General features: G+C 38.8%; 1 protein-coding gene across 12 annotated transcripts in view; it reads left to right on the top strand.

Moving 5' to 3' along the window:
- The first annotated feature begins 2,201 nt into the window (after positions 1 to 2,201).
- Positions 2,202 to 26,858, top strand: part of LOC308190113 (uncharacterized protein) — a 252,343-nt gene continuing 227,686 nt past the window's right edge. For 11 of the 12 annotated variants that reach the window (XR_013946902.1, XR_013946903.1, XR_013946904.1 and 8 more), the window contains exon 1: positions 15,211 to 15,753. Coding sequence is in view for 2 of the 12 variants with exons in the window: in XM_080581084.1 (XP_080437210.1) it covers positions 15,746 to 15,753 (8 nt within the window). In the remaining 10 variants the exon portion in view is untranslated. Of the gene's footprint in view, positions 2,536 to 15,210; positions 15,754 to 26,858 lie in introns of those variants that run through there. The other variant, XM_080581083.1, reaches the window with a different exon arrangement.

Genomic DNA, 26,858 nt, shown 5'->3' with positions numbered 1-26,858 from the left:
TAGGATGAGACCTTCAAGGGAGAGAGATTATCCTGCATCTGCGGGGGTTTCTTGTATCTTTCTCCAGAGCATCTGGTGCTGGCTACGGTTGGAGCAGTGTATTAGACTTGGTAGATGACAAGTTTGTGCCAGAACAAGAAGTCTGGTGTTCAAAGCTAAAAAAGCACTTACTGTGCATCGCCTGTGTTCGTGTCATCTGCCCACTACAGTGGAGCCATGTCTTCAGTTTATTTCCATGTACCAGGTCAGTCTCGCGTTTCTGATGCTACCTTATACGTAAGAACCAGAGAGGAAAACATGTGCATCTTTGTTCAATATAAGAGTACAAATTATACAGGTGGATATTTCTAGTTATACATCTGGTGGCTGTGTCCGCCCCTAACACCTTAAAACAGTTTAGCTTTTGTTGGCTTCCAGCGTTGCAGTTTCTTCTCAGTGCCTTACAGGAAGACAAGTAAAATTTAAAAACCCAGTAGCAAAAGAAAAATTTCCCATGGAAATCTTATTATCAGATTTGATTATTTATTTATTTATTTATTTACTAGAAAATGTACCTGTCAGAATTCTGGGGTTATGCCCATATTTCTGTCATAAAATGATTTTAATTTTTATTGCCACTTCACTTGCCAATGATCCTTTTCTTTTCTAACTTCCCCCTTTTAAGAGCATTTTGCCATAATTCCTGATTTTTTTCCTGACTCCTGTGTTTAATGTCGTTGACTTGTGTTAGGACTCCTGTATCTCAAGTGCTTCATTTAGCCCATGCATCCATAAGACCTGGCCTATAATTTTGGCTGGTCATGCAGAATCATAAGAAAATTTTGAAACTCCATGTAAGAGCACATTTCTAAGTGATCTGACAACCAATAAGTTATTATTGACCAGGTGTGTTCTCTGCTTCCTTGATTTTGTGAGGCTGTGGAGTGTTCACATCCACAACTTGCTTATGAATTAATTTTAAACATATCACACCTAGTTGCACAAGGTAATTGCATTAATTAGGCTTTCCATGAGTTACAGGTAACATCTCATCCCTATGACAGAATCTACAGATATTGTCACACTGTGTGAAGCACATGTTCACCCCTGCATTTTCCAGGGCTGCAATAAATTCTTTTGTACTATCTGCTTTAAGATTTGTGGTTCAGATATTCAGTGTTAACCATTGCTGGCTTAGTCAGATTTTATGTTTGATGGTCTTCGTCCGTCTTCCCAAAGCTACAGTGGTTTCTGCCGTAGACATAAACATGCTGTTTCCCTTTTGTTTAAGTCAGATTAACTTGCATATCATTTTTTTTTTATAAATGTGTGTAACATTTGCAGATTCTTGTTACAAATTAGCTTGTACATTTTACTGCCTTGTCTGTGAAGCTGTAGTGAAGTTTGGCAAATCACTTCATAAACATGTTACGAAGGATGAAGGAAGTTCAGCTTCTATAAACTTTAGAGTGTCAAAATTAGTAGAATTGGAGTTTGCTTCACTGCTAAGTTCATTGTAGCTCAGTGGTAACTTCAGGTATCACAATCTGGCAAAAATTGCAGTCTTTGAGCAGCTTCACTGAAGTATATGACCTCTAAGATTTAATCAAATGGTTCAACTCAGTTAACGCCGTTCCACTCGGTCAGTAGCTGGCGGTAAGATTTTAGGGTTATAAAGGCTGATTTGCAGCCACTTGAGCTATGGCTTATATAGTAAGTATTGCTTATGTTATTGACATAAATAGTCTTTGGAAATACTTGACTGCTTTTGAGAAAACCTGCTCAAACCATTTCTCTTCCTGGCTCTTTCATGTGTTTGATGAAGCCAGATAACATGTCAGTAGATTGTGCTGAAAAATGGCAGAACAATTTCTCCAAAATAGAAACAACTTCAAAATTTTTACCTTTAACATGATATAAATAGAGCAACTTTTATCTTCATCTTTTTTTTCCATTTGTGGGAAACACTATAGACTAGATGAAATGGCAACATCAAACTTATGCAGGCCTAACATGTTCTTTTCTCATCCTTATCTTTCTTCTTGCAATGAAATTGATAATATCTGTGATTTATTTTCTTCCTTTTTTTTTTTTTTTTTCCTTTTACTGCTCTGCAATTTTAGAGCCTCTTACAGTTTGAGGAAGTTGCAGAATAGCAATAAAAAAATGAGTAAAAATACCCCTCTCTATTTTATTTTATTTTGCTTTATTTTTTTGTTTTGTTTTATTATAATTTATTTTATTTTATTTTATTATTTTTTATTTTTTCATTTCATTTCATTTCATTTCATTTTATGTCAAATCAAAGGGAAAAAAAAGGGCAGGTAGAAGAATTCCAGACTCTTCTCTCCTGACTGTGACATAATTCCAATTTGAACCTTAGTTGGTAGATAGTTTAATTTACCATTTGAAAAGCTGAATCATTTTTTTTTCCCTTGGCATTGTTAGAAAAAGGTTAAAGGCCTTTTATTTTATTTTATTTTATTTTTTTTTTGTGGAGAAGCATCGAACCATCTCAACAATGGGCTTCTTTGGAGGACAGCTATTGTGCAGTAGGTACGTGCATCCCATTTCCCTCTGAACATTTGCGGTGCTGCATGCCATCTCCTGTGGTATGTATGGCAGGTAGTGTATTTCCCATGTAATTCTTTTAAAAACATGCTCCTCTAGCAACAAAGTCACAATCACCTCATTGCGTAGTTTTTTGACTGCTGGCCAACAGCGTTGGACTTGAAGTGAAGTTGATTTTAATCCCTGCTCTGGAAGCAAAGTGAAATAGCTTTCTTCCAACAACTTTTTGTAATTATTTTTTATACATCATGTAAATAATACCCAAACTGATACCACCGAGGACTAAGAGAAAAAAAAAAATGGAAGCGCTTTGCCCAAACTAAAGGTTGGATAAAGAATGATAGCTCTTTTTAGTTCAAACTGAGCTTATAAGTGAGAGGGTGGGGATATAGAAAGTGACATATGGTTTGTGGACCATACATGTCAAAATGCATGTCTGGCAGTAAACTGCAAGGAGCCATCATGTCACGCAATGCCTGCCTTGGTTTTTAAAGTTAGGGTTTGAAGAGGCTTACAGTACAAACCCCGTTGTCATTGTCCTTGCTGGGACCATGTTTTGACTCCTGGAACAATCTCATGATAAGAGGGGCTGGCTTACTTTAATAAAGATGCACCCCTCCGTGCTGCCTCAGAGAGACCAGCTCACCTGTCGTTTACAATAGCATCTGCTTCACTAAGCACCAGCTTTGAGTATACACCAGCAGTTTGGGAAAAGCTCAGCTACTCGAGAAAATGCAGGTCAGAAATCCCCCCCGAGATGCCAATACACCAGTACTTCTCTTGGCAGACACTTGTTTTGAATATAACCAACATCTCTGTGGTCGTGGCCCTTGTGGAATAGAGGAGCTGTAGGCATCCTGAAAGAACTGGAAGTTCTTTAACCCTGTTTCATTGTGCACGCTGCTGTTACCATGCCTGGTTTTCCCATGCTGATGGATGATGATTTTTGCCACATACATTAACCCTATTGCATTTGTAATCCTACAGTTCAGTCTCACCCTTGTTGCTCCTAAGTATGAGCTGGCATATCTGTGTGTCACTTCACTGTTGCTTCCCTAAGTTTCTTTTACAGATTTCTTTAGACTGTGGGAGAAAAAAAATCCTGTATTGTCACTTCCTTCTTCCTTGGGAACTTGTATTGCCCTAACTGTGGATGATTAGAATTAAAACATGTCAAAATGTATTCTTTTTAATTGGCACTATGCGTGTAGGTTGATAATGGTTTGAGTGAAGTTTTCATGTTCTGGAATAGCATTAATGACACAAAGCAGAAAGAACAAACACACACTCCAGTCTCCTGGCGTTGTTAACAACTAAAATACCTCATTCAGAACAAAACCAAGGTTATTTGTTATGGGATATGTAGTCCAGCCTTTGGCATATCTCTGCTGCTTGTCTTTGTCAGCTGAGAGCACTTTTTCATAGTTCCTTGCTGTAAGAAGAACCATCTTTTCATCTGGCTTCATCCCCCCAGTCAAAGCCAACAAAGTTAGAGTTCCCCAAAGTCCACATGAGAACTTTACCTTCTTGGAAAGATCCAGTCTCAGGGAAGCACTATTATAAATCCCAAACTATTTTTACTGTGATGAGCGGCAACCAGGCGATCAGGCCCAGTGAGCATGGGTTTATGAAAGGTAGGTCCTGCTTGACTAACCTGATCTCCTTCTATGACCAAGTGACGCGCTTGGTGGATGAGGGGAAGGCTGTGGATGTGATCTACCTTGACTTCAGTAAGGCTTTTGACACTGTTTCCCACAACATTCTCCTCAAGAAACTGGCTGCTCGTGGCTTGGACTGGCGTACGCTTTGTTGGGTTAAAAACTGGCTGGATGGCCGGGCCCAAAGAGTGGTGGTGAATGGAGCCAAATCCAGTTGGAGGCCGGTCACTAGTGGAGTCCCCCAGGGCTCAGTGCTGGGGCCGGTCCTCTTTAATATCTTTATCGATGATCTGGGTGAGGGGATTGAGTGCACCCTCAGTAAGTTTGCAGATGACACCAAGTTAGGTGCGTGTGTCGATCTGCTCGAGGGAAGGAAGGCTCTGCAGGAGGATCTGGATAGGCTGGACCGATGGGCTGAGGCCAACTGCATGAAGTTCAACAAGGCCAAGTGCCAGGTCCTGCATCTGGGGCGCAACAACCCCAAGCAGCGCTACAGGCTGGGAGATGAGTGGCTGGAAAGCTGCCTGGCAGAGAAGGACCTGGGAGTATTGGTCGATAGGCAGCTGAATATGAGCCAGCAGTGTGCCCAGGTGGCCAAGAAGGCCAACAGCATCCTGGCTTGCATAAGAAGCAGTGTGGCCAGCAGGTCTAGGGAGGTGATTGTCCCCCTGTACTCGGCTCTGGTGAGGCCGCACCTCGAGTACTGCATTCAGTTTTGGGCCCCTCACTACAAGAAGGACATGGAGGTGCTCGAGAGAGTCCAGAGAAGGGCAACGAAGCTGGTGAGGGGTCTGGAGAACAAGTCTTACGAGGAGCAGCTGAGGGAGCTGGGATTGTTTAGCCTGGAGGAGGCTCAGGGGTGACCTTATCGCTCTCTACAGGTACCTTAAAGGAGGCTGTAACGAGGTGGGGGTTGGTCTGTTCTCCCACGTGCCTGGTGGCAGGATGAGGGGGAATGGGCTAAAGTTGCACCAGGGGAGGTTTAGGTTGGATATTAGGAAGAACTTCTTTACTGAAAGGGTTGTTAGGCATTGGAATGGGCTGCCCAGGGAGGTGGTTGAGTCACCATCCCTGGAGGTCTTTAAAAGACGTTTAGATGTAGCCCTTAGTGATATGGTTTAGTGTAGGACTTGTTAGTGTTAGGGCAGAGGTTGGACTAGATGATCTTGGAGGTCTCTTCCAACCTAGACGATTCTGTGATTCTGTGATTCCGAGCGTGTTTAAATCATGTCATGGGGCATGGCATGGGGCAGGGGTTGCTTTTACTGCACCAGATATGAACTATTTGTGGTTTGCTCAGTGCTAGTATGTGTCCACTTGTGCTGTGTAGACATGCTTTTCATCACCTTGGAAATGTGAACCTTATGAACCATGTCTCTTCTCTTAAATAAATATCTCTTCTGTTACTGCCTATGGCCTCTTCTGTTACGTGCAGAATTGCCCTGATGTGCCTGTGAAGTGGAAAGGACCTGTGATTTTTCTCGAGGTTTGGTGCTCCAATTATAAAACCGTAAACTAAATGAGAGCCTTAATTATAATGGAAAACAGATTAGAATACTGTCATTTGCCTTTCTGGGGAGCCAAGGGGAGATTAAAAAGCCAGTGGCCTAAATTTATGTTATTTGTATTTCTGTGAGTCAAACCTCAGTCATGTAAAACAGCCAGTAGGCCTGTATTAATGGGAGAGGCCAAGAGAACTGAATCTCAAAGGGCTGTTGCCCTCAGGACATGGTACATTATGATAATGTGATGAAGAATAATTACCAAATGTGAAATATATATTGTCAAACTTAGGAGCAAGCTATTCCTGACTGAAAATGAGGATGTGAGCAAGACAGTGAATACCAGTCAGCCACGGTTGGATTTCTAAAGGCAGCTCCATTAAAATTGGCTGCTGAGGCACTGAATTGGCTGACAGTTTTCACAGGTTCAAGGGGATTGGTGGAGTGGTGTAAGTTTGTATTGTTTGTATTTAAGCCCGATCTTAAAGCTTGCTACAGAGATGATAGATTTGTATTTATGGCAGAGATAATAATAGCATTCCTGATGATGGCCACTGTTATGGTAAAGCACGTTGAAAGGCAGGGATGACAGAACTGCAAGACTTTACCAAATGATAATAAAGGGTGATGCAAAAATGGGATGCGGATATTTATATGCTTATATGCTATTAAGATTGGTTATTTCTAATAAAACACATCAGTGCTTCCTTGCTCTTCCTTCTCAGTGTGTTAAGATTTTGCTTTTCAATAGCTTTTTTCATGGCCTTCGTGCATGACATTGTCTGCGTTGTTATGTTTGTGACCCACAGTGTTGGAAGTAGAGCACGAGCCGTCCTCGGGCAGCTTTTCCCTTGCATGCTCGTGTAGTACTAGGCAGCAGCACAGTCTTCTTCGTCCTTCTTTTCCCTGGTGTTCCTGACCTTCAGGAAAACCATACAGCATGTGCTGAAGGATTTGGTCGTGGTTCTTCAGTCAAAACAGTATCCCTCTCCATGGTGTGGTGTGAAGGGATTAATGCAGAGGGCAGCCCTGCAAACTTGTGACTTCAGTTACAGGGCACGTATGTATGTGCAACCTTAAATACATAGTCAGCTGCATTGAGTTCTGTGACATTATTTTAATGCTTCAAGTTATGCATTAATTATTTTGCTAGATGAAGCCTTTACTGTGGTGTGTGTACAAAACCTGGACTAAATCTGCCCATAAAAACTTAGGTAAAAGTATGGCTCAAACTAAACACATGTCCAGCTAAGTTAGTATGGAAGTCATGGACCAAAACCTACTTGTGAAAATGAGAAAAAATTAAGTTCTAATGCATTTTCTGTCTTGGGAGAGAAGAATCGTATTGGATTTGGCAGTGGATATAGCCAACTGTAGACCAAAAGTGTTGGCAGATTTGCTAAGTGGATCTTGTTCTTTTGCCAGATAACTTTGTCTTGAGACATTATCTGGTTTTGGTGGTATATTGTCTGTATCCACACAGCTCTCAGAGCTGCTAGCTGTAGGCCTCATGTCGTATAATATCTGTGTCTTCACACTACTACTGCATCACAGGGGGAATTGTTAACCTGTTTGAAAGATGGAGGGCTAGTGTTCAGATCGGCTTGCCCAAGATCAAATAGGAGATTTCTGGTAGAGAAAACCATTGACCCTATGCTTCAGAACAGCATTCAAAGTACTGCTTTCTCTGCTTCTTTACATATCTGAAAAATAAATGCCACCAGTAAATCACTAGAGAGAGCTTCTTTCTGTTGAAAATTAAATAAAATAGTTTTTCACTTGCCCTGATGAAAAGTTTGCCTCCTGTAAAAGTTTTTGCATGTCACTGAAGGAAACCTTTAATATCTCAGGAATTTAACCATTAAAGAAAAATAGACAAAAGCATATCAGCATTTTTAAACTCTGACAACAACAGGTATTACAGAATAACTACGCAAAATTATGTTAAAATTTTAATTCAGAGCAAACTCAGTCCAATGGATGTGCCCACAATTAAAAATGATCACTAATACTGGATTGCCAAGATCACAGGCTAGACACGTGAAATAAGTGAGCAATCAGAGTAAATGGGCACTTCTCAAGAACACTATATTTTCATAAGCAAGATCTAGAAATATATAGTGTAGAGAAATATGGATAAGCCTTAAAATTCATATTTTGTATACCACAGGCAAAAACAATAAACAAATGAGAGTTTTAAAGACTGTATCAAGTATACACACCTTTTGCCCCCACTCATTTGTCTGCATTTCCTTTACAAGTCATAGCTACATGACTTGAAGCGAAAAGGTTAAACTGTAAACAGTAAAACAGTTTCATCTTTTCTCCTTAAATTTGATAATGTAATGGTCTAAAGATGAGGGAGGGGTGAATTGTTGACTAGATCCAGTCTTCACTTGATGCTGGTATATGGGTCCATTTCCATATTTTTCTTATAGATGCAGTATTTCCCTGGATTTAAGGAGAAATAAAGCTTTTCTGTTCCAAATTGTCCCAAATGTTACCGTACAGTTGTGAGAGGCAGATAGCGAATAAAGTCATCACAAAATTCTGTCCACAAGCCTCTTCCTCTGCAAGGAAGAGTGGTAAAGCAACAGCTGTACTATGTGCTTTGGTCTGAAACCATCTCTCCCTCAATTTGCCCCTAGGCCACTGTTAATTGCTGAAAAGCCAAATGGTATGAGGAGGTTTTCAGAGTATAGTGCTGCTGAAAAATAAATGCAATAAGAAAACAAGATAAATACCCAGTGCAAAGAAATGATGATTCTCTAGATTTCCTCAGCCAAGCAATATTTATCAGGTGCATTGATTTAACTAGCAGCTATTGGCAGTTACAAATGGATGATGACAGGAAACAAAAAACCAGCTTCATTTGCCATAAGGGGGCTTTTCATTTTAATGTAATGCCTCTTGGAATTACCAGTGTCCCGACTACATTTCAAAGATTAATGAACATCATCCTGTCAGGTTTAATATATCACACTTCTCTAGTACACTTGGACAGGATACTGTTCTCATAGATTCTCAGAATTTTCAACAACACTTACAGGCTTTATTTTTTTTTAGATAAAAGTTCTGAGAGGAACTAAGTATTTAGCAGTTCAAAAGAGAGTTTTTACTACAATCTGGGTACACAGTAAATGCTGTTAAATGAATTTATGTCTGTGGAGAGCAAAAACCTTGTAAAGAGCTGCAGGATCACGCAGAAAGTTGCATATAGCTATGTCCTGTTATCCTGGAAGTAGTGCTTTATTATGTAAATGGAAGGAAGCAAAAAACTGACTCTCAGACATCAGGAATCATTTGACGTCATTAAGTCTCACAGGTCTTATAAATGTGGGATTAAACCAGGAAATATTTTGTTTGTTTGTTTTTTAAATTTGAAGTCTAGCACTGTAGATTCAAAAGCTGATATTAATAGAAAGGTTCCAGTTGGAAAGTTAGTATATCCAGAGTTATCATGATTTAAGCTTAAAATTATTTTGGTTCAATGAATTTACATGATTGTCCCGTAAAATCAGAAAGCACACAACCACAATATTCACATGTAAACCAGACTATTTATGCTGATATGATGCTATAGCATCACATATACCTTCCTACAGAAGACCTCTCTTTTTCTTGAAGGTCTTTTGTCTAAGTACCATTAACTATTACTTGGTGGGGTTTTTTTGGACATATATGAAAGCATATTCCAAAACAATAAAAAGGAAATCAAACATTATTTGTTACAGTTCACAAGCAAGTATTTTTTTTTTCTTTCACTAGGGAACATCTGCGCTTCTGAAGTGAAAATGGAGAGATTCTTCCCACCTTGTTATCATTCAGGGCTTGTTCATAAGTGTGGCACTGAAAGGGGAAAATTCGGTTTTACCAGTGGAGTACCTTGCAGTGTACACAAAATTCAGTCTTAGAAAAATAAATTCCAGTGGACGGATAACTATCCAGGATTGATATAATAAGTATAAAATTAAACTTGTTATAAGTGTGATATTTTAATTCATATGTGATTTAGCTATTTCACATAGATTTTTCTATAGGCACGATCCTGTAACCTATAAACAAAATATTCTATGGAAAACAGGAAGCATGTGCAACTTGATATTAGAATTAATTTTCAAAAAGATGTGAAGGTGTTGGTTCAGGGGAGATTTTCATGTCAAAGGTGCACACAGCACCTCTGATGCTCTTTCGTTTTTATTTGCATCCGTATTTACCTGCTGGACTTTTCAAACAAGCAGGCACAATTCTAGCAGTGCATACAGGTGAGGGCAACAACAGAAACCAAGTACACATTTTTAAGAAAAAATTACCATTGGCAACATTACCAATAAATTTGGTGGAATTTCTGTCACTAAGTTGTTAAATCAAGGTCAGATATCTGATCAGAAATAGCTTTTGTTCAACCAGAAGATTTTGGTCAATGCAGGAATGATTCTGTGCCATTGTACTGCCTACCCTCTGCAGGATGTCGAAATACAGGATCATGACGAATCCTGATCTTGAATCTAAAAATAATTCCTCTTGCTGTGATTAGCACTATATAAATGCCCGGATGAAAGAACGGTTTGCCTCTCTAGATTTTTGTGGTGATATTTTTTTGGCATAATTTCATGAGAAATAGAGACATACTTGGGCTGGTTTTGGTATCTAAAATTTTTGTGAAAAAAACACGAAGAGAGAAAATCTGTTTATCAGCTGGTGCTCTTTCTGTGTAAAAGCCAAGGTGTTTGTTGTTGCTGTTAATAATATTACTTGTGCCATCAGTCAAAAAAAAATCTGTGATCAGAACATCTAATGCAGCTGAACCTAAACAGTCTGCCCTGTTTCACTTCAAAACAGTGAAACAGTTACTTTGTTACTAACAGTTCCTAAAAGTGTTTAGAAATTGCTAAGGAAATGCTGGAGTTAAGAAAAATGCCTGGCACAGAATTCTTACCCTGAACAAGCTGTTTTGTGAGCTGAATGAGAAACAAGCTTTGTGTCCTTTGGCTGCAGCACCCTGCCTTAAATAAGCGAAATTACAAGCCGTGATGAGGCTAGATGTACAGGTGGGCAGGGTGGCTAGCACACTGCACTACTCACCTCTTTGGGGCCAAAAAACACTTGGTCCCTATTCCTCCTTGCAAGCGCTGATTTTTCAGAAGGCTCCTTAAAATTTTCACAGTTTTCCCATTGAATTCCACTTCCAGATTAGCAGTTGGAAATTGAATGCAGAAAGATGGGTGGGAAAGAGGAGTCTGAGAGTGAGGACCAATAAATTTGGTTTATTTGGGTTGAGGAAAAGACAGGAGCATCAAAATGTGCTTTTATTTTTTGCAGTAATTTTAGGAAAACAAACAAACAAACAACAGCACAGCCTTTTATTACACATACTGTTACATTGACAGGTCAGGCTCAAAGGGTTATGGTAAATGGGGTTACATCAGACTGGCGGCCAGTCACCAGTGGGGTTCCCCAGGGCTCCATTTTGGGGCCAATTCCTTTTAATGTTTTCATAAATGACTTGGATGTAGGACTTGAAGGTACATTGAGTAAGACGTTGGCTCCTTTGAGGGTGGAGAGGCCTTGTAGAGAGATCTTGACAGATGAGACAAGATCTGGGCAATCACCTACAATATGACGTTTAACTAAAACAAGTGCTGGATTCTGCGCCTGGGAAAGGGCAACCCTGGCTGTATGTACAGACGGGGGGACGAGAGGCTGGAGAGCAGCCCCATGGAAAGGGACCTGGGGGTTCTGGTCGATGGCAAGTTGAACATGAGCCAGCAGTGTGCCATGGCAGCCCAAAGGGCCAGGTTTAGTCCTGGGGTGCCTCAGGCACAGCACTGCCAGCCGGTCAGGGGAAGGGATTGTCCCGCTCTGCTCTGCACTGGTGCGGCCTCACCTCAAGTACTGTGGGCAGTTTTGGGTGCCACAGTATATGAAGGACATAAAACTATTAGAGTGTCCAAAGGAGGACTACAAAGATGGTGAAGGGTCTAGAGGGCAAGGCATATGAGGAGCAGCTGAGGTCCCTCGGTTTGTTCATCCCAGAGCAGAGCAGGCCGAGGGGAGGCCTCATGGCGGCCTGCAGCTCCCTCACGAGGGGAGCGGAGGGGCAGGCGCTGAGCTCTGCTCTCTGGGGACAGCGACAGGACCCGAGGGAACGGCATGGAGCTGGGACAGGGGAGGGTCAGGCTGGGTGTTAGGGAAAGGTTCTGCACCCAGAGGGTGGTTGGGCACTGGGACAGGTTTCCCAGGGCAGTGGTCATGGCACTGAACCTGCCGGAGACCAAGAAGCACTTGGACAGTGCTCTCAGATACATGATCTGATTTTGGGGTGGTCCTGTGTGGAGCCAAGAACTGGACTCAATGATCCTTGTGGGTTGCTTCCAACTTGGGATATTCGGTGATTCTGGGATCTGGGGTAATTGAGTGTTTTGGAATTTTAACAAATTGCTGTAAATAGCTCTAGAATGCTGTTTATTATTTCTGCTTCTTGTTTTGCCCTTCAAGTTGAAAATACTCATCATTTCTTCAATTCTAGAGTTGTCCAGGGAATTCTCCACAACCTCGTGCTCTCTGTGAAGTTCCTTACCTCTGGCCTTCTGACGCTATACCACATTCACTTCGACTCTGCATTTAAAGTGCAATTAACTGTGATATTAGTGATGCAAGCTCTTTCTTGAGCCTTCCTCCTATACTGTGTGCTGTTTTCCAGTTCTGTACTACATAGCACACTAGCCTGTGCTGTAAAAAGGGGGATTAATCTGTAGATATCTATCATCTCATAAACACAAGCAAGCAAAACAGAACAGGAAGTTGCTTCTACCATTTGGTTCTTCATTTCCTCTCTTTTGCTTAATTTCCTCTCTGTTTGCTCTTTCTACCCAGAAAACTGAGGTGATCTGCTCATGTTTTTCAAATTAATTGTTAAAGAATCTGTTAAGTGGAGAAGTGACTGTTCCTAATAGTCTTGTGCCTTGAGCTAGTGTACTGTGAGTTCTGTGAGTTTTTCTGATGTCTTAGGGAGGCATGTACAGCTTTACTCATTATTGTCAGGGGTCATGCATTGGATGTAAAAGACCTAATTTTTAAAAGTGAACTGGCTTTATTATGTTCTTTAGTTTCTTATAAAAGAAACAAATCTTGAAAAAGTTAACATACAGGTTTTTTTTTTTAATTATTTCTTTTTTCTTTTTCTTTTTTTCCTGAATACCTGTAGAGACAGTAGTGTGGACTGGGGCAGACCCACTTTCAACTTTCAAATCATTATCTTGATAGTGCCACACTTTTAGGTGTGCCTTTTTGTGTTATAGGTTTGTGGGAACTGTTGAATTTTGTCCATGCAATTAAACTGTGTATAGAACAAGAACTTTCACTGACAGATAAATGAGAGGCACTGTGGGACAAAAAGAGGCAACATGCCTAAGTTGAAACATGAGAACATCCAAGAAGTTATAAGGAAAATCTTTTTCACCACAGGGACAGTCAAGCATTGGAACAAGTTGCTTAGTGAGATTGGGCAGTCTCTGTCCTTGGCATTTTTGAGGCCCAACGGGATAACACCCAGAGCAACCCTGTCTGACCTCAGAGCTGACCCTGCTTGGACCAGGAGTTTGAGGTAGAGACCTCCTGAGGTCCCTTCCGACATAAACAATTCACACATACATACATACATTCAAACGTACACTTCATAGAGAAGTGGGAACTGTTAACAGTCCTGTAAGTTCTCATATCATTTCATCCTATAGTTATTAATTTAAGCATTTAACTACTCACTTAGAATTTTTATAGTTTTGAAAAAAGTGCTTTTTTCTCTGAGCTCCCTTCTATACAGAGGACTATATTGAAAAACCAAGCAGAATTATTATCACAGGAAATATGTTTGGAGACTCTTGGCCCATATGAGGCAAATTGAATGCTCCCATATTTGTCTCAGAATAGTCACCAGTATTTTTATGCAAGTTGAGACATTGCAGTAAATAAGCTGTGGGTACAAGGTAAATATCCCAGTTACTTATATCTACAGTGTGCACATTGCTGTGTGCTTAATATGAACAGTGACTGGAGAGAATACACATGTGTATATGCAAGTTTCCTACATAGGTCTAATTAATTTGGCGCATGGGGCTGTGTCACTCCAGTGAGGTGAGGCACTTGGTCGCTCTCTGCCTGTTCAGTGAACAGCCTCGTTTGCTCATGAAATTGACATTACAGCATTCTGCTTTCAAATGCATTATCCATCCTAAACAGAACACGAACAACATAAAAACCTAAGAAAATGATTCTTCCCTGAAAGATAATGCCACATAATTGAGTCTCTGTATAGGTTGTTTGGAGACAGTAACAAAGAAATGTAAAACAGGATCCCTGAAACTGGTACAGCTTGTAAAATCTTGTTAAGCCATGTTAAAAAAATACATTAATGCCCCCATTAAAAGCTGCAGTTTATTTATTGCATCCTATTCTTTAGCCCTAGTAGGCACAGGCTTTTTTTAATCTTCCATCCGTCCTTCCCCCTCCCCTTTCAAAGTGCACTCATTGAACTCTTGGCAATTAGTGTAATTGAAATTTATTGACAATGCGGCCGTCTGCTGAAGCTTCATTGTTCCGAATGCTTAGTGCACAGCGCTATTGAGCAATGCCATGGCAGTGTCAGACAGCTCATACCTTGCTCAATTATATCAATGGACCAGTGACTGCCAAAGGTTCCTTTGGGGGTACGAATGTTACTTAGTGATAAGAGCCTTTCGAAACAGAATCCCTGGGCCCCATCTCTAGTGGGAGATGGAAATGAAATATGTATTTCTCTGCTGTGGAAAATTAATGTAATTGGCTCCCTTAAAAAGCTTTGACAAGTTGACCTGTTTGAAATCTGAGGAGGGCTTATACTGCAGTATCATATTATCTCCAACATAAAACCCCTCCTTTGGTGGCAGTGACAGTGGGATAAAATGGAATTTGGATAGTAATATTAAACTTCAGCTCCATTGAACACGTTCATATATTTTTCCATTTATAGCTGCAACATGGGGTCTTACAGAGATCCTACCTTTTTTTGTATTGCCATCTAATCTTTTTTTTTGGTTTTGATTTATACTGATGCAGGAGAGAAAACAATGTGTGAATAAGATCTCTATATTTAGCTTTTCTTCTAAAATGTATATTAATGGAAATTTAAATCATATGGCAGATGAGGAGAATTGATTCCAGCTAATTCTGAAATCAGAGTTAAATTGTCAGACAAATTAATCAATGTTTTCCTTACATGCGTAAATGTTTTCACACCAAAAATAAATTAGAGCTTGGCACAACAGTCCAAAAACAAAGCTGCATTGTCAAATATGCATTTTAACTTGTGTTTGAATATAGATGCACAAAACACTTTTATGTTTTATCAGAATTAAATTACCATGAGAGAAACAGTAGTCATTTACAACGGACCATATTCTGCCCAGAGTTAAGCATCATACATTTCTACTAAATTCACTGCAATAATGTGTTTAAAAATTAGGCAGAATTGAACCAGTGGCTTTTTATTTCAGATCATATAATGATTTCACAATTTATTTAATAGAATATTAAGAAAGAAAGGAGTTCAAACGGAAAACCTCCACACACAAGTCCAGGATTTTATTAAACTATTTTTTTTAACATCCTATTTGCCTTCTTTTCAAAACTGGTGCAAGATCTTATGTTGGTGAGATGGGGGAGTAATTATTGCAATTAATTATTTACAGTTTACATTGTAAATTTTTGTATTAGAATTGTCTTTGAGTTTCAACACTTGGATGAAGATCTACTCTTATTCATGGCAGTTCAAGGAATTCCAGTATAGGAGTATACACATAGGAATTCTGTTTCTCATGTGTGGTTTTTTTGTTTGTCTTCTTTTGTCATCTAAAAAGATTTGCAAGTATTGAGCAGAAGCATCTCTGGAAGACTGGGGAACCTGCCGTGGCATAATGCTCGGTAAGAAATGAGTAAGAAGGCAGGGAAGGAAGCGTTTATACGAGCTAAAGACGAAACTGCAGCAAGGAAGAGAAAGAGATGAAAAGGTAAAGTAGTTGTTGCTGTTCTTTAAAGAAAAAAAAATAAAAAGCAAGCAAGCAAACAAAAAAAAAACACAAAAAACAGACAAAACACAGGGAACAAGTCTCCTTTGAATTGTGTGGAGATGGAGCCTGGTGATTACTTTGTGATTTGAATCTGATTGTACCCCAGCTTCTTTTCTTACAATTGCCTCCTAAATTGGAAGAGACCCTTTCCTGGTTTCAGTTTGGATGTAGCCAAAATCTCTTGAGAGTATCTTTCAAGAAGCAGAGTACTGAATCAGAATTAAAACTGTAGCCAGGATTTGGCCTTAGGCCTAGAATAACCCAAATGACTCTTCCTCAGCTCATCATTGCTCAGAATTTAGCAACACCTGAACTCACTGATACATTTCTTGCGCTAAAATCTTTAGAAAGAACTCTAGCCCATAATGTATAAAAAGCTTCAACAAATGCCCTTCACTGTCCACAGTCAGCTACCTCTTATTTTTGGGAAAAATCATAGCAAAAGGGTGTAAGAATTTAAGAATTAAAGTGTCAATATTTGAATCAAAATTCTTTTAATAAATTACTTTAAATGAGACAATAATAATCTAAAATAATGTTTTGTATTTATTTTATTGGTATTTTTAGTGTTTAGTATTTAGTATTATCACAGAATATATTTGTATTTTGTTAGCTGGAAGTCTACCTTGATAAGCTAACAGAATCTCTCTGAATCTTGCACTGGGTGGTTTCTTTATGTAGTTTTCATCCCTTAGTTGCTGGACTGTAAACAGGTTAGTAAAGGACTTGTCCTTTATCTCTGAAACGCAAGACATAATCAAAGCTCAATCATCAAACCTATCCTCCTATAGATCTTCCAGCTGTGATCATCTTTCTTCTGTATCTCCACAAAAGAATCTTACAGAAGATAAATACATATAATGTTGGATTATTTATATCACTTTAAATAATTTCCTTTAATTTCATTAAACTTTCGTGAATGTTGTGCATGTGATAGACTCTGAGCTTTCATCCTAACTTCATGGAAGTTCTTTCAGTGCCTGTACTTGAGAGTGATCGTTCTGAATTGCTGCTAACTAATGTAAGCATGCAATTATTTTAAATGTTCCTCCCAGGGATTCTCTTGGTAAAGTATTTTAAATTCAGTTATAAAAAATTAATGACAATGTGAGTTTAACTGCCTCTGAATCTGGGCTGACTGCAATCATTACATAGAGAAAAATATTCAAATATCTTTATTAAAAGTATAGTATTGAGGTTCACACATTTTTGGTTAATAAATTGCTCTTCTAAACTTCATAGTATTGCCATACAGTGAAATATACTTGACCTTTTAGATCAATACGTTACCTAATACTTGTTTGAATACTCTGTATTTAGTCTTAAAATATCTCCAGTACTACTTTCTTTCCATGCATTCTGCATGCAGGCAGATACAAAGATTTGGCAACTTGCTAGCAACTTTAATGGATAATTGTGGCCTGAAACAAAGTATAGTGAGGCTGAAAGCATTTTAAAGTATTATTAATTTTTAAATTCCCCTGATCCCGTAAACATAGTATATTATTTTAGGCATTTTGTGGGTTAATTAAAATGTCCCTGGCATTAGCAGCACAAGAAACGCGTGTTTGTGTGTGTGAGAGAGAGGGCAGAAGAGAGAGATGAAACTAAATCTAAAACTCTTGTACATGAGTACATGTACATCTGGAGGAAGAAAAGGATCCCCATAGCTCTAAGCCTGGTTACATCTGTTCTAAAACCTCATAAATTTCTGCTTAGCAGTCCAGCTGGGCAGAATCTTAAAAGAACATCAAATAGATACTCATCTTGATAAAGCAATTATGCTGTCAGTTCCCTTGATCAGCACAAGCTTGACAAAGCATGCTCCAAACTTGTAATTTTAGCCTAGAGCTCACAAAACTTGAAGAGGTGATCTACGGTAAGGGATGAATTATCTGAAGATGCAGGTTTTCATGAATTGTTCCCTAAGCACCAAATCCTGGCCTGGAGTTATTCAAAAGTTAGGCGGCACCAGCCCTAGGGTGGAGGGAGAGCAGAATATTTAAGCAGTGAATGTATTGTTGCTCCAGCTGACAGCTCCATACCATAACTGTCAGCCGTGACATCTATCTTAAGAGCATGGCACTTTTGAAGTTCTTTTGTGTGTGTCATTCAGCTATGGACACATTGTGTGAAATCCTGGCCTTGAAGACAAAACTCTGAGGCCAGAGTATTGAGTGGCCAGATTTCATGCCCTCCAAGTGGAGTCGGGGAGAGGCTGTTTGTGCCTCGTGTATTCCTGGAGTCACATCTCAGGCCAGGATGGATAGGGACAAGAGTTAAGCAGTTGAACAGTAAAGGTTGGAAGAAAACTTTGTACAACTTTTCCTTTGTGATTGGACCAGGGGTGGGCTGCGCAACGAAGCAGTGCTCAATGTAAAAGAAAGCAAAATTATAGGAAGCACAATACATGAAATGTACAACTTGTAATCATGAGATGTTCCTGTAAAACAGCAATAGGTGGAGTAACTGGAATCTATGTACTTACATACTACTCAGGCTAAGTTTTGTGTCTCAAAGATTCTATGACAGTTCTCACTGAGGAAATTTTATTGTTTTGTGGGGGTCATCTTCCACCTAGAATTAGAAGACAAATTCCTAGCAGATTTCAAGTTTAAAAAAAAAATCAAATTCTATTTTCTAAGCCAAGAGAATTGAAATATATGTTTATAACTTTTAGCCAAGACTTATTTAAACATAACAAAAATATTTATGGAGCCAATGTACTATGGTTTGGATTTGGTGACACGTAACGTTCTGATGAACGTAACGTTTCTGATGAAAAGATGGCAACTTGTCAGAGATACTCATATAAGATTAGAATAGTACTGTGTGTTTTCCTTGAAGTTTTACTAGTTCACTGCCTGGTGCTTTTTAATTCATGCTAGTACATAAATTTGACACATTGAAGTATTGAGTATTCAGCATTAGGTTTCTGATAGGGCAAATGCAGTCCCTTGGCTGTCCAAGAGTATAAGTGGTTTGAAACATGATCAGAACGCCTGGGAGAAATCCTTCTAATAGGCACTAGAGAGGGCAGACATCTTTAAAGGATAAAAGCATATGGTAGTCATACAAGAAGGTGCTCCTTTGAGACAGAATTAACATGAGATATTGATAGTACTTTCAGATTAACATGTTGCATAGTCATTACTAGTTTCCTTTGCATTTAGTTAATGCATTTCTTCCAACGTACTTACTTTCTTCATAGGGATTGTCTTCTAATAAACACTGTGACCAAGTGACATGGGTAACATTGCTCTAGCATATTATCTGAAAAACAGGCTGAAAGGGCTGACATACTATGTCCTGTTATGGAATTGCAGAAATAACTTGTTGAAAGATTAAAAGTTCATTGCAAAATAGAGTTCATTGTAAAGGCCTATTTAAAAAACTACACAGTAAAGCTGGGTAGTGAGATTTATAAGAGCTTTTATCTTTTGGCCTCCCATCACTGAAGTAGATTTCATGTTTGCTTGTGCCTTTGCAAGCTTCCTTGGACCATTAGAATAGTTTTTGGATGAATAAAATGAGAGAGATGAATAAAATATCACACATTTAATGAGAAAATAAATGTTTTGTTTAATAAAAAGTAGGCAATGTTTGTTAAGCATTACGTTTTGCCTTCTAGAGTCTAGGACATTTGCTAGTTTGTCTTCCTACGTATATAGTCGCAAGACTGAAGCTATGAGGCTTATACATCCTTCAGCCCTATTAAAACCTGAATTAAGTCACACCCAGCAGCTTTGGTTGTTAAAATTTTGCTGGGTATGGTATGAAGCCTTTGGACTCACAGTGTCTCTGTGTGATCTTCAATTTAAAAAGCAAATTCAGCTCCCATCATTTTGTTTTTGTCAGTCTTGCATTTTAGTTGTAAGTAATGTAGCATTAAAGTGAGTAATCAAAAAATGTTCAAAACTTGTCTCTGATAAACTCAGTTTTATATGGTTGCCTTGCAAATTATGTAATTATGTTAATGGTATTTAACTTGGGAGTGCCTAATCGAACTTGCAGAAGACAGGTTATTCATAATTCAAATATCAGTAAGGTTTAGTATATCTCTGCTTCGTATTCAATCCGTATTCTTCATACAGCTATTTAAGAAGTCTTTGTCTGAAAAGGAGTAAATGATTCCATAACCTCCAGTAGAGGGAGGGTTGGCATTTTATCTTTTTCATTTTTACTTTGTGTTACAGATCCTTTACAGGTTTACAGGCTTAGATCCTGGGTTCCTCTGTTCTTTCCTGTTTAGGACAATCAGTCCTAAAACCCTTTTAGCATGGACTTCTGAACCCTTATTTTCTCAATGCAAAAGAAATAGGAATTGCATTCCAGAGAGGGAGGGAGTATCATGTATTATGCTTAAATTTGGAAGATGTTAAAGACTGCAGGTGGGAGGAAAACCCTCCAAAAACTAGTATTCAAACATTCTCTTAAAACTAAGTGAAGACAAAACAAGCCTAAGCCCATTAAATAAAAAATAATGACCAAAAAGCAAGACCAAACAACCAAGTCCTCCTGAGCCCCACCACCTGCTTGGCATGTTTCCTTTTTAAGATGTCTAGAGAAGTTGCATCATAACTGAAATTTTGACCTATCACCATTGGTGCTAAACAAGTGTAGTAAGGGCGTGATTTTTTGAGTTCTGTCTTTTGTTTTGCTAACTCTCTGTTGGACCCTGAAACACTTCTAAATTCTGTGCTAGGAACAAGAAAGCTGTTCTGATTTGCCAGACAACAACATCATCACTTTCTCCATAGCTTCTTGCCATAATTTGAAGAAGTCTACAGGGTGTGTTGCTTGCCTTAATAAATGTAATAAAAACCAATGCGTTTTTTGTTTGTTTGTTTGATTGATTGATTGTTTTTTTTTTTTTTTTTTTTTTTTAACTGAGTGTCTGTATTTGCTGCTACATGTTTTACAAGAGAGACTGGACACATAAGTAATATTGTATATTTTCTAGTATATCCGAGACAGCTAATAGTGTATTTTGGTGCTTCTCTGATTGAAGAAAAATGAAGGTCTGACTTGTGTTTGGAGTTCTGTCATCCAGGCACTTATTTTATTTTTATTTTTTTAATGTTTTGTAGGCTAAGTCAGAGGAAAGTGTTAACTGATTAGTCTTGGTTTTTGAATTTCATCCAGTTAAAAAGTACCTAGTCCTGCTCTCACCACCTTATGTCATAATGCTGATCGCTTTGAGGGGAATAGAAATATTCCATTATGTGTTTTGTGTGTTTTCTCCTCAGAATCACTAGAGAATTGTGAATTGTTTGGAAAGAGGCAGGTGTATTTAGAAATCCCAAGGAGAATATTTATAGACCTTTCTTAGTGTACAGGATTTTTACACAAATTAGTATAGAAAGCTCTGCCTTGCTGAGATGTGGATTACAGTAAAATTACAGATTTTATGTATAAGCAGTCTCACTTATGTAAGAAAACAAATGCATATCAATGTGACTAACCTACTCTGAAATTCCTCCATGTCGCTCTATAGGAACTATAAATATGAAGCAGAATGACATTAACTTTTTTTTTTTTTTTTTAATACCAAAAGCAGAAAGTGGAAATGTGTCATGGAATCAGATTTTGTATGACTGTCAGAACGTGTCACCTACGTAATTTATGCTGTAAAAATATGAATACAGCAGGATGCTATACATGATTTATAAAGATATAAATAGTAAACAGTGCTTGAAATATATATATTTTTATCATTAGCTATTCTCTAACTCCACTGTGTAATGGTGAAAACTGAACTTGTTTCACAAATTTTAACTTTTTGTTGCCAATAAATCATTCACATTGGAGAAGGGCATGCCGAACTGGCAGACAACCATGAGACCAGCTAGGATTCTGAAACATAACAATAGGGAAATTTAAAAAGTCATGTAAAAACAGCCTCAGACTATTAGTAGGTGGCACTATTGTTATATTTTAAACCATAGAGATCTAGAAGAAGTGGGGGCTTTGATAGATGATATTTGGTCTGTTGAAGAACTCTCTGGCTTTGCTTTTGAACTGTATGAATTTCCTTGGGAGGGAATAGGAAAAAGGGTTGTTTCAAGGATGGGTAGAGGAAGAAGATCACTGATATTTAGGGGTGCAAACCTTTGTTTACAACCTATGAATGTTATCAGTGAGTTGTGACTGTGCTTTTTTGGGTATTAATAGAGAATGTACTGCTACATATAACACTAGATTCTGTCTCTGTAGACTGATAGATGGGATGGTATTGATCATGAGATCTTTCATATCGGGAAAAAGTGGGCATCTGAGTAAGTAGAGTCCATTCACAATGGTTCCCATGTGAATCCTTTTACTGATTTCTACCCAACCTTTGTATGTCTTTTTTAGCCTTGAAGACCAGATCTTGGTCTTAGATATAGACATAGAGTCATTTCACTATTTTTCCCATATTTTTTTAAGCACACTTCAGGCTGCATGTGCTACCTCTCAAGCCAGTCTGAATTATTATTATTTTCTTTTCTATTTTTTTTTTTCAGAGTAGCTAGGGTATCAAATGATACATGTCTTGGGGAATATTTTAATGTCACTGTATTTCCATTTCTGGGTAATCATCTGTCACTTTAAATACCAGTGTCAAGTAGAGACTCCAAGTCCCTCAGGCCAAAACACTCACGCTCTCCTCCACTATAAATTAAGGCATATTAGGACTTACCTTCTCTTGCAATATGTTTTTTCATCCCTTTCTTGCTGATGATAACCACCCAAACAAAACTTCTTCCTTGAAGTACTTAATATTTAGTGGTTCTCTAATTTGTGGAGGAGAAAAAGGAGGCTTGGTTCATACCTTTGCATGTCAAAGACAGCCTAAGAAAACTTCCTGTTACCTGTCCCACAGCAGCTCTGAAGGCTCAGGTCACTACATAGCTGCACTCTGTGGATTGCTTGTTCCTGTCTAAGAAGAGCTTCCTAACAGAGGCGGGCTTATTGACAGGTACCAAGAGAGAGGTGATACTACTTAAGGGGATCACTTACCTGAGTACAGGACATTTGCTTTAGGAGGGAGATCCTGTGGTCTCTCTTTGTAGGCAACTGTCTTATTTTCATAATCTCACGTTAAGACACCACACAAGTGATCATGAAGATAGGCAGGAGCTATTACTAGATAATCAGTGTCAGGGTCAATCAGTTTTTGCAGATTCGTGGGGGTACTAAAATTCTGTTAGGTGTGCAGACAGTGAACCTTGAGAACCTTTTTCAAAGCTGTTTGCAGAGGAGACTTTTTTACATCACAACAAATCCATCTCTGCAAAGTTCAAAAAGGTGAAGACACTGATTTGTGTGGCTGTGCAGAACTGCCCCATCCTTCTGAGGCAGAGGCTCTGTGCTTGCTAGCATATTATCTCTCTTCCCTTGCAGGAAGTCTGTCAGAGCTGACATATTGAATAACTTTGATTTTGGCTTCTGCTGCAGGCACCGTCAGAGGAGGGAAGTGCCAGCCTCCATGCCCGTAAAAACACTTAATCTGATTGCCTGACAACTCCTGTTCCCTGTTTTGTTTTTTTTGTCTTTTTTTTTTTTTGTGTGTGTGTGTGTGTGTGTGTGTGTGTGGAAGAGAATACATAGTGAAGGTCACTGTGAAAAGCAAGTAGAGGTCATCCTTTCCATTAATCCATTAATGCCAAGCCAAGCCTGGGGAGGGAAAGAGGAGAAAGGGGAACCCGTGAAAACTAAGGAGTGAGTGCATTGCTGTCAGCAAAGGGGTGCAAAGCCATGTAGGAACTATGAAATTATATTAATTATAGATCTTTGATGGGTGTATGAAGAGCAGAGAAGCTTCATACAATTAGTAATTAGTTAACTAGTCCTTAGATTTGATAAGATGTTGTAAGTTCTGTACTACTTGTTAATGAGCAGAACTTTCTGAGGCAGGAGCCAGGTTTATGTTTGTATGTCAGGCAGAGTTGGTGCAGTTACTTGCACACACCTTCCATAACGCGAGGTCAGAGGACTTGCCAAATGTGTAATAGAGGTATATTTTTTAAAGGCATTCGGGTCATGATTTTTCTTGTTCGACTCACAACACCTGAATATTTGAGACAGATAATAATAGTCTTAAATGAGAAATATTATTGAAAACTGCAGTGGTTGGTCATAACCAGCTTGGATTCAGGAGGGCAAAGTCTTGTTTAACTAACTTAATTTCCTTTATTGACAAGGTTACCCATCTAGTTGACCAAGGGAAGCCAGAATACGTCAACTTTTTGGATTTCAGCAAAGTTTTCTCACAGTATGCTTCTGGACAAAATGTCCAGCATACAGCTAGACAAATACATAACACGATGGGTGAACAATTGGCTGATGGGTCAGGCTCAAAGGCCTATAGTAAATGGGGGTTACATCAGAACCATTTAGACAGAAGTGCTTGGACAACGTTCTCAGGCACATGGCTTGGTTTTTGGGTGGTCCTGTGTGGAGCCAGGAGTTGGACTCGATGATCCTTATGGATCCCTTCCCGCTTGGGATATTCTGTTTTTATGACATTAATGCCTTAAAAGACATCTCCTCACATCTCAGGAGAAGCTGAAGCAATACACCGATTATACAGAGGATGTGCTTTAACTAAATATCTCTTTTTGTGCAATAACATAGGAGAACTGAACACAATTGGAAGGCCAGGGATGTGAGCTAAAACATCGGGTAGATTAAGCTTTTTGGCCATGATTCCTTTTAAGAATGTGTGTGAAGAGATGTACATATGGCAAGGACTGCCTCTGTATTTTCAGGTGGTTATACTCTGTCCTCTCAGCATCCTTTTCTTCTGTCCTGTTCCATTACGATGGGTCTTGCACTTACTGAACTTCACATGGTTCCACTCCCTATGCAGGAAATTATTGACCTTATTTTGTCTGTTGAGTTTTTGGATGACTTGGCAAGCTCAACTGGTTCTTGAAGAGGGTAGAAGAGTGACAGGGTCATGCAAAATGTGACAGCATCCAGTGGATAGACAGAAAAGGGGGAAAGGGTAGAAAAAGGAAGAGGCAGAAAGCTGTCTTATTTGATTCCATGGTTATTCTAAGGCAGAAGATGCCATATATGATTGTCACTCTCTTTGCATTTTTATTTCAGGTGTGCAAAATTCAAATTACTGGCTAATTTAATATATAAAGTTTTTTCAGTCAGCTTATGATTCTTAATAAATTAAGATAAAATTTGGCAAATAACATTTGCCTATCGAAAAATGTAGAAGAAACACTTTTGTTTCAGCATTACTAAAGTAAAATGTTGACTAAAAGAAATGACATTGATGAGGAGGGATTTTCTTTCAGAAAAGCTACTGGCAAACATCCTTCCCTATTTGCTCCCCTTAGTTTATCTTGCACTGGTCAATGCTTAGGTGGTTCTTTAAGTTAGATCTCTATTGTCTTCAGGTCACTAGTCAAAACTGAAGTGCTCTGCCTCTTTTATGGCTTCCACAGTACTTTTTTCCTTTTATTTTTTTTTCTTTTTAAGATCTGTTCTATTTTGTCTAATGAGTATAATTTTTATTGGATTTATCTAGTTGGATGTTTAAAGCAGTGACATTGGTTTTAGGCTTTGCTCTATTACATACTTTAGTCCTGAAGCAAAATGAACTGCTCTAATGATTATGATTGAGAACTACACAGCAGAATAAGCCAGTTAGGTTATTAGGAAGCTGGACTCATCCTCATCCACGTCTCCGATTTGTTCTTTTGCTGCTGTATAACATAATACTGAGTCTGGAGCTCCTGGAGTGTTGGCTAGATAAAAGCATAGGATGTGTTGAAAAGATCAACATTATTGTAGTATATTATTTATCTTATTAATCGAAATTATTTGTTGATGTGTAAGTTTTACATCACTGTATTTAGAACGGTCTACTTCTGAATAGTGTATGGAGTTACTTAATTCACAGTTCTTCTAATTACATAGCAACATATTGCACATGCATGAATGAGTTTTGTTGTTGCATGAGTATCCTAATATGTTTGTCTTCAGGTGCCAAAGTTTTTCAGTATGGTCATGATTGTATGGCAACCTTTTTTTATGCTGCCATTACCCAGTCTGTGACTCTTCGTGGAAGTGCTCACAGGCTTGGATCTCAGCTTTAGGGCTTTCATTACTGTTGTCAGGAAACAAATCAAGACAAATAAGGAGATAATGTATTTATATTGTCTCCAGAGAGTAATAATGTCATACTTCTGTTGTCTGGACAGGTATATGTTACTTTTAAAAGCATAGCTGGGGTCAAGAGCAAGCTGTCCAGGGGGCAGGTTATTAGCCACTCTTCTGCAGATGTTTCCAGCACAATCATTGGAAGGTGTTGATAAAAATTTCCCTTCCTGGAAAATAATGGAATTGTATGCTGACTTCTCAAACCACAGAGGCACAAGACAGATCTTGAAGCTACCATCTAGAAGTGTAATAATATGTCGGAGGTGCATACTTCCCCACTGGAAGCAGCAGTAGCAACCAGGACAAGCAGGTGCTGAATCGGCATTTCTGGTCCTATATAGACCAGTTATTTTCTCCACAGATGGGGAAGCTTTGGTGTGTACAGGAAGACAAAATTAGTGGTAACATCTAAACTGATGGACAGGACTTTCATCCATGAATCCAATTTTTTAGCTGCCAGTAAAAAGACTGGTTCTGTGGTCCATGATTTACCTGCAGAGGCCAGCTGGCTCAGCCGAAAGCTTGACACCATTTAGGCAAGTTGAAGGCTGCTGTATTTACAACGGGAGGACAGCAGGTACTATGCATACAAATGACAAGGACCATACTTTTGTACATTGCCTCTTTTAGGGCTTATACTACGGTCCAGTAATACTGTAATAAAAATCAGCTTTGTCTTCCAGCATGGAAATGAGCTTGCAAAGCCATAAAAGTGCTCAGCATTCTGGACTCCTATAACTGTCTGTGGCTAATGAGAATATTGATTCTGTGAAACACAGCTACTGAGAACTCCATTTTCCATATATGTTTAGCTCATATTTTGGCCCATCATTTAAACAGCATAATAGTTTGAAAACTGTTTAAAACAGATTAAGCATAGA

Source organism: Anser brachyrhynchus, assembly GCF_964034855.1.
Source record: "Anser brachyrhynchus genome assembly, chromosome: 2".
Classification (NCBI taxonomy): Eukaryota; Metazoa; Chordata; class Aves; order Anseriformes; family Anatidae; genus Anser; species Anser brachyrhynchus.
Note: the sequence above shows the minus strand (reverse complement) of the source record. Positions and strands in the feature narration are given on the sequence as shown.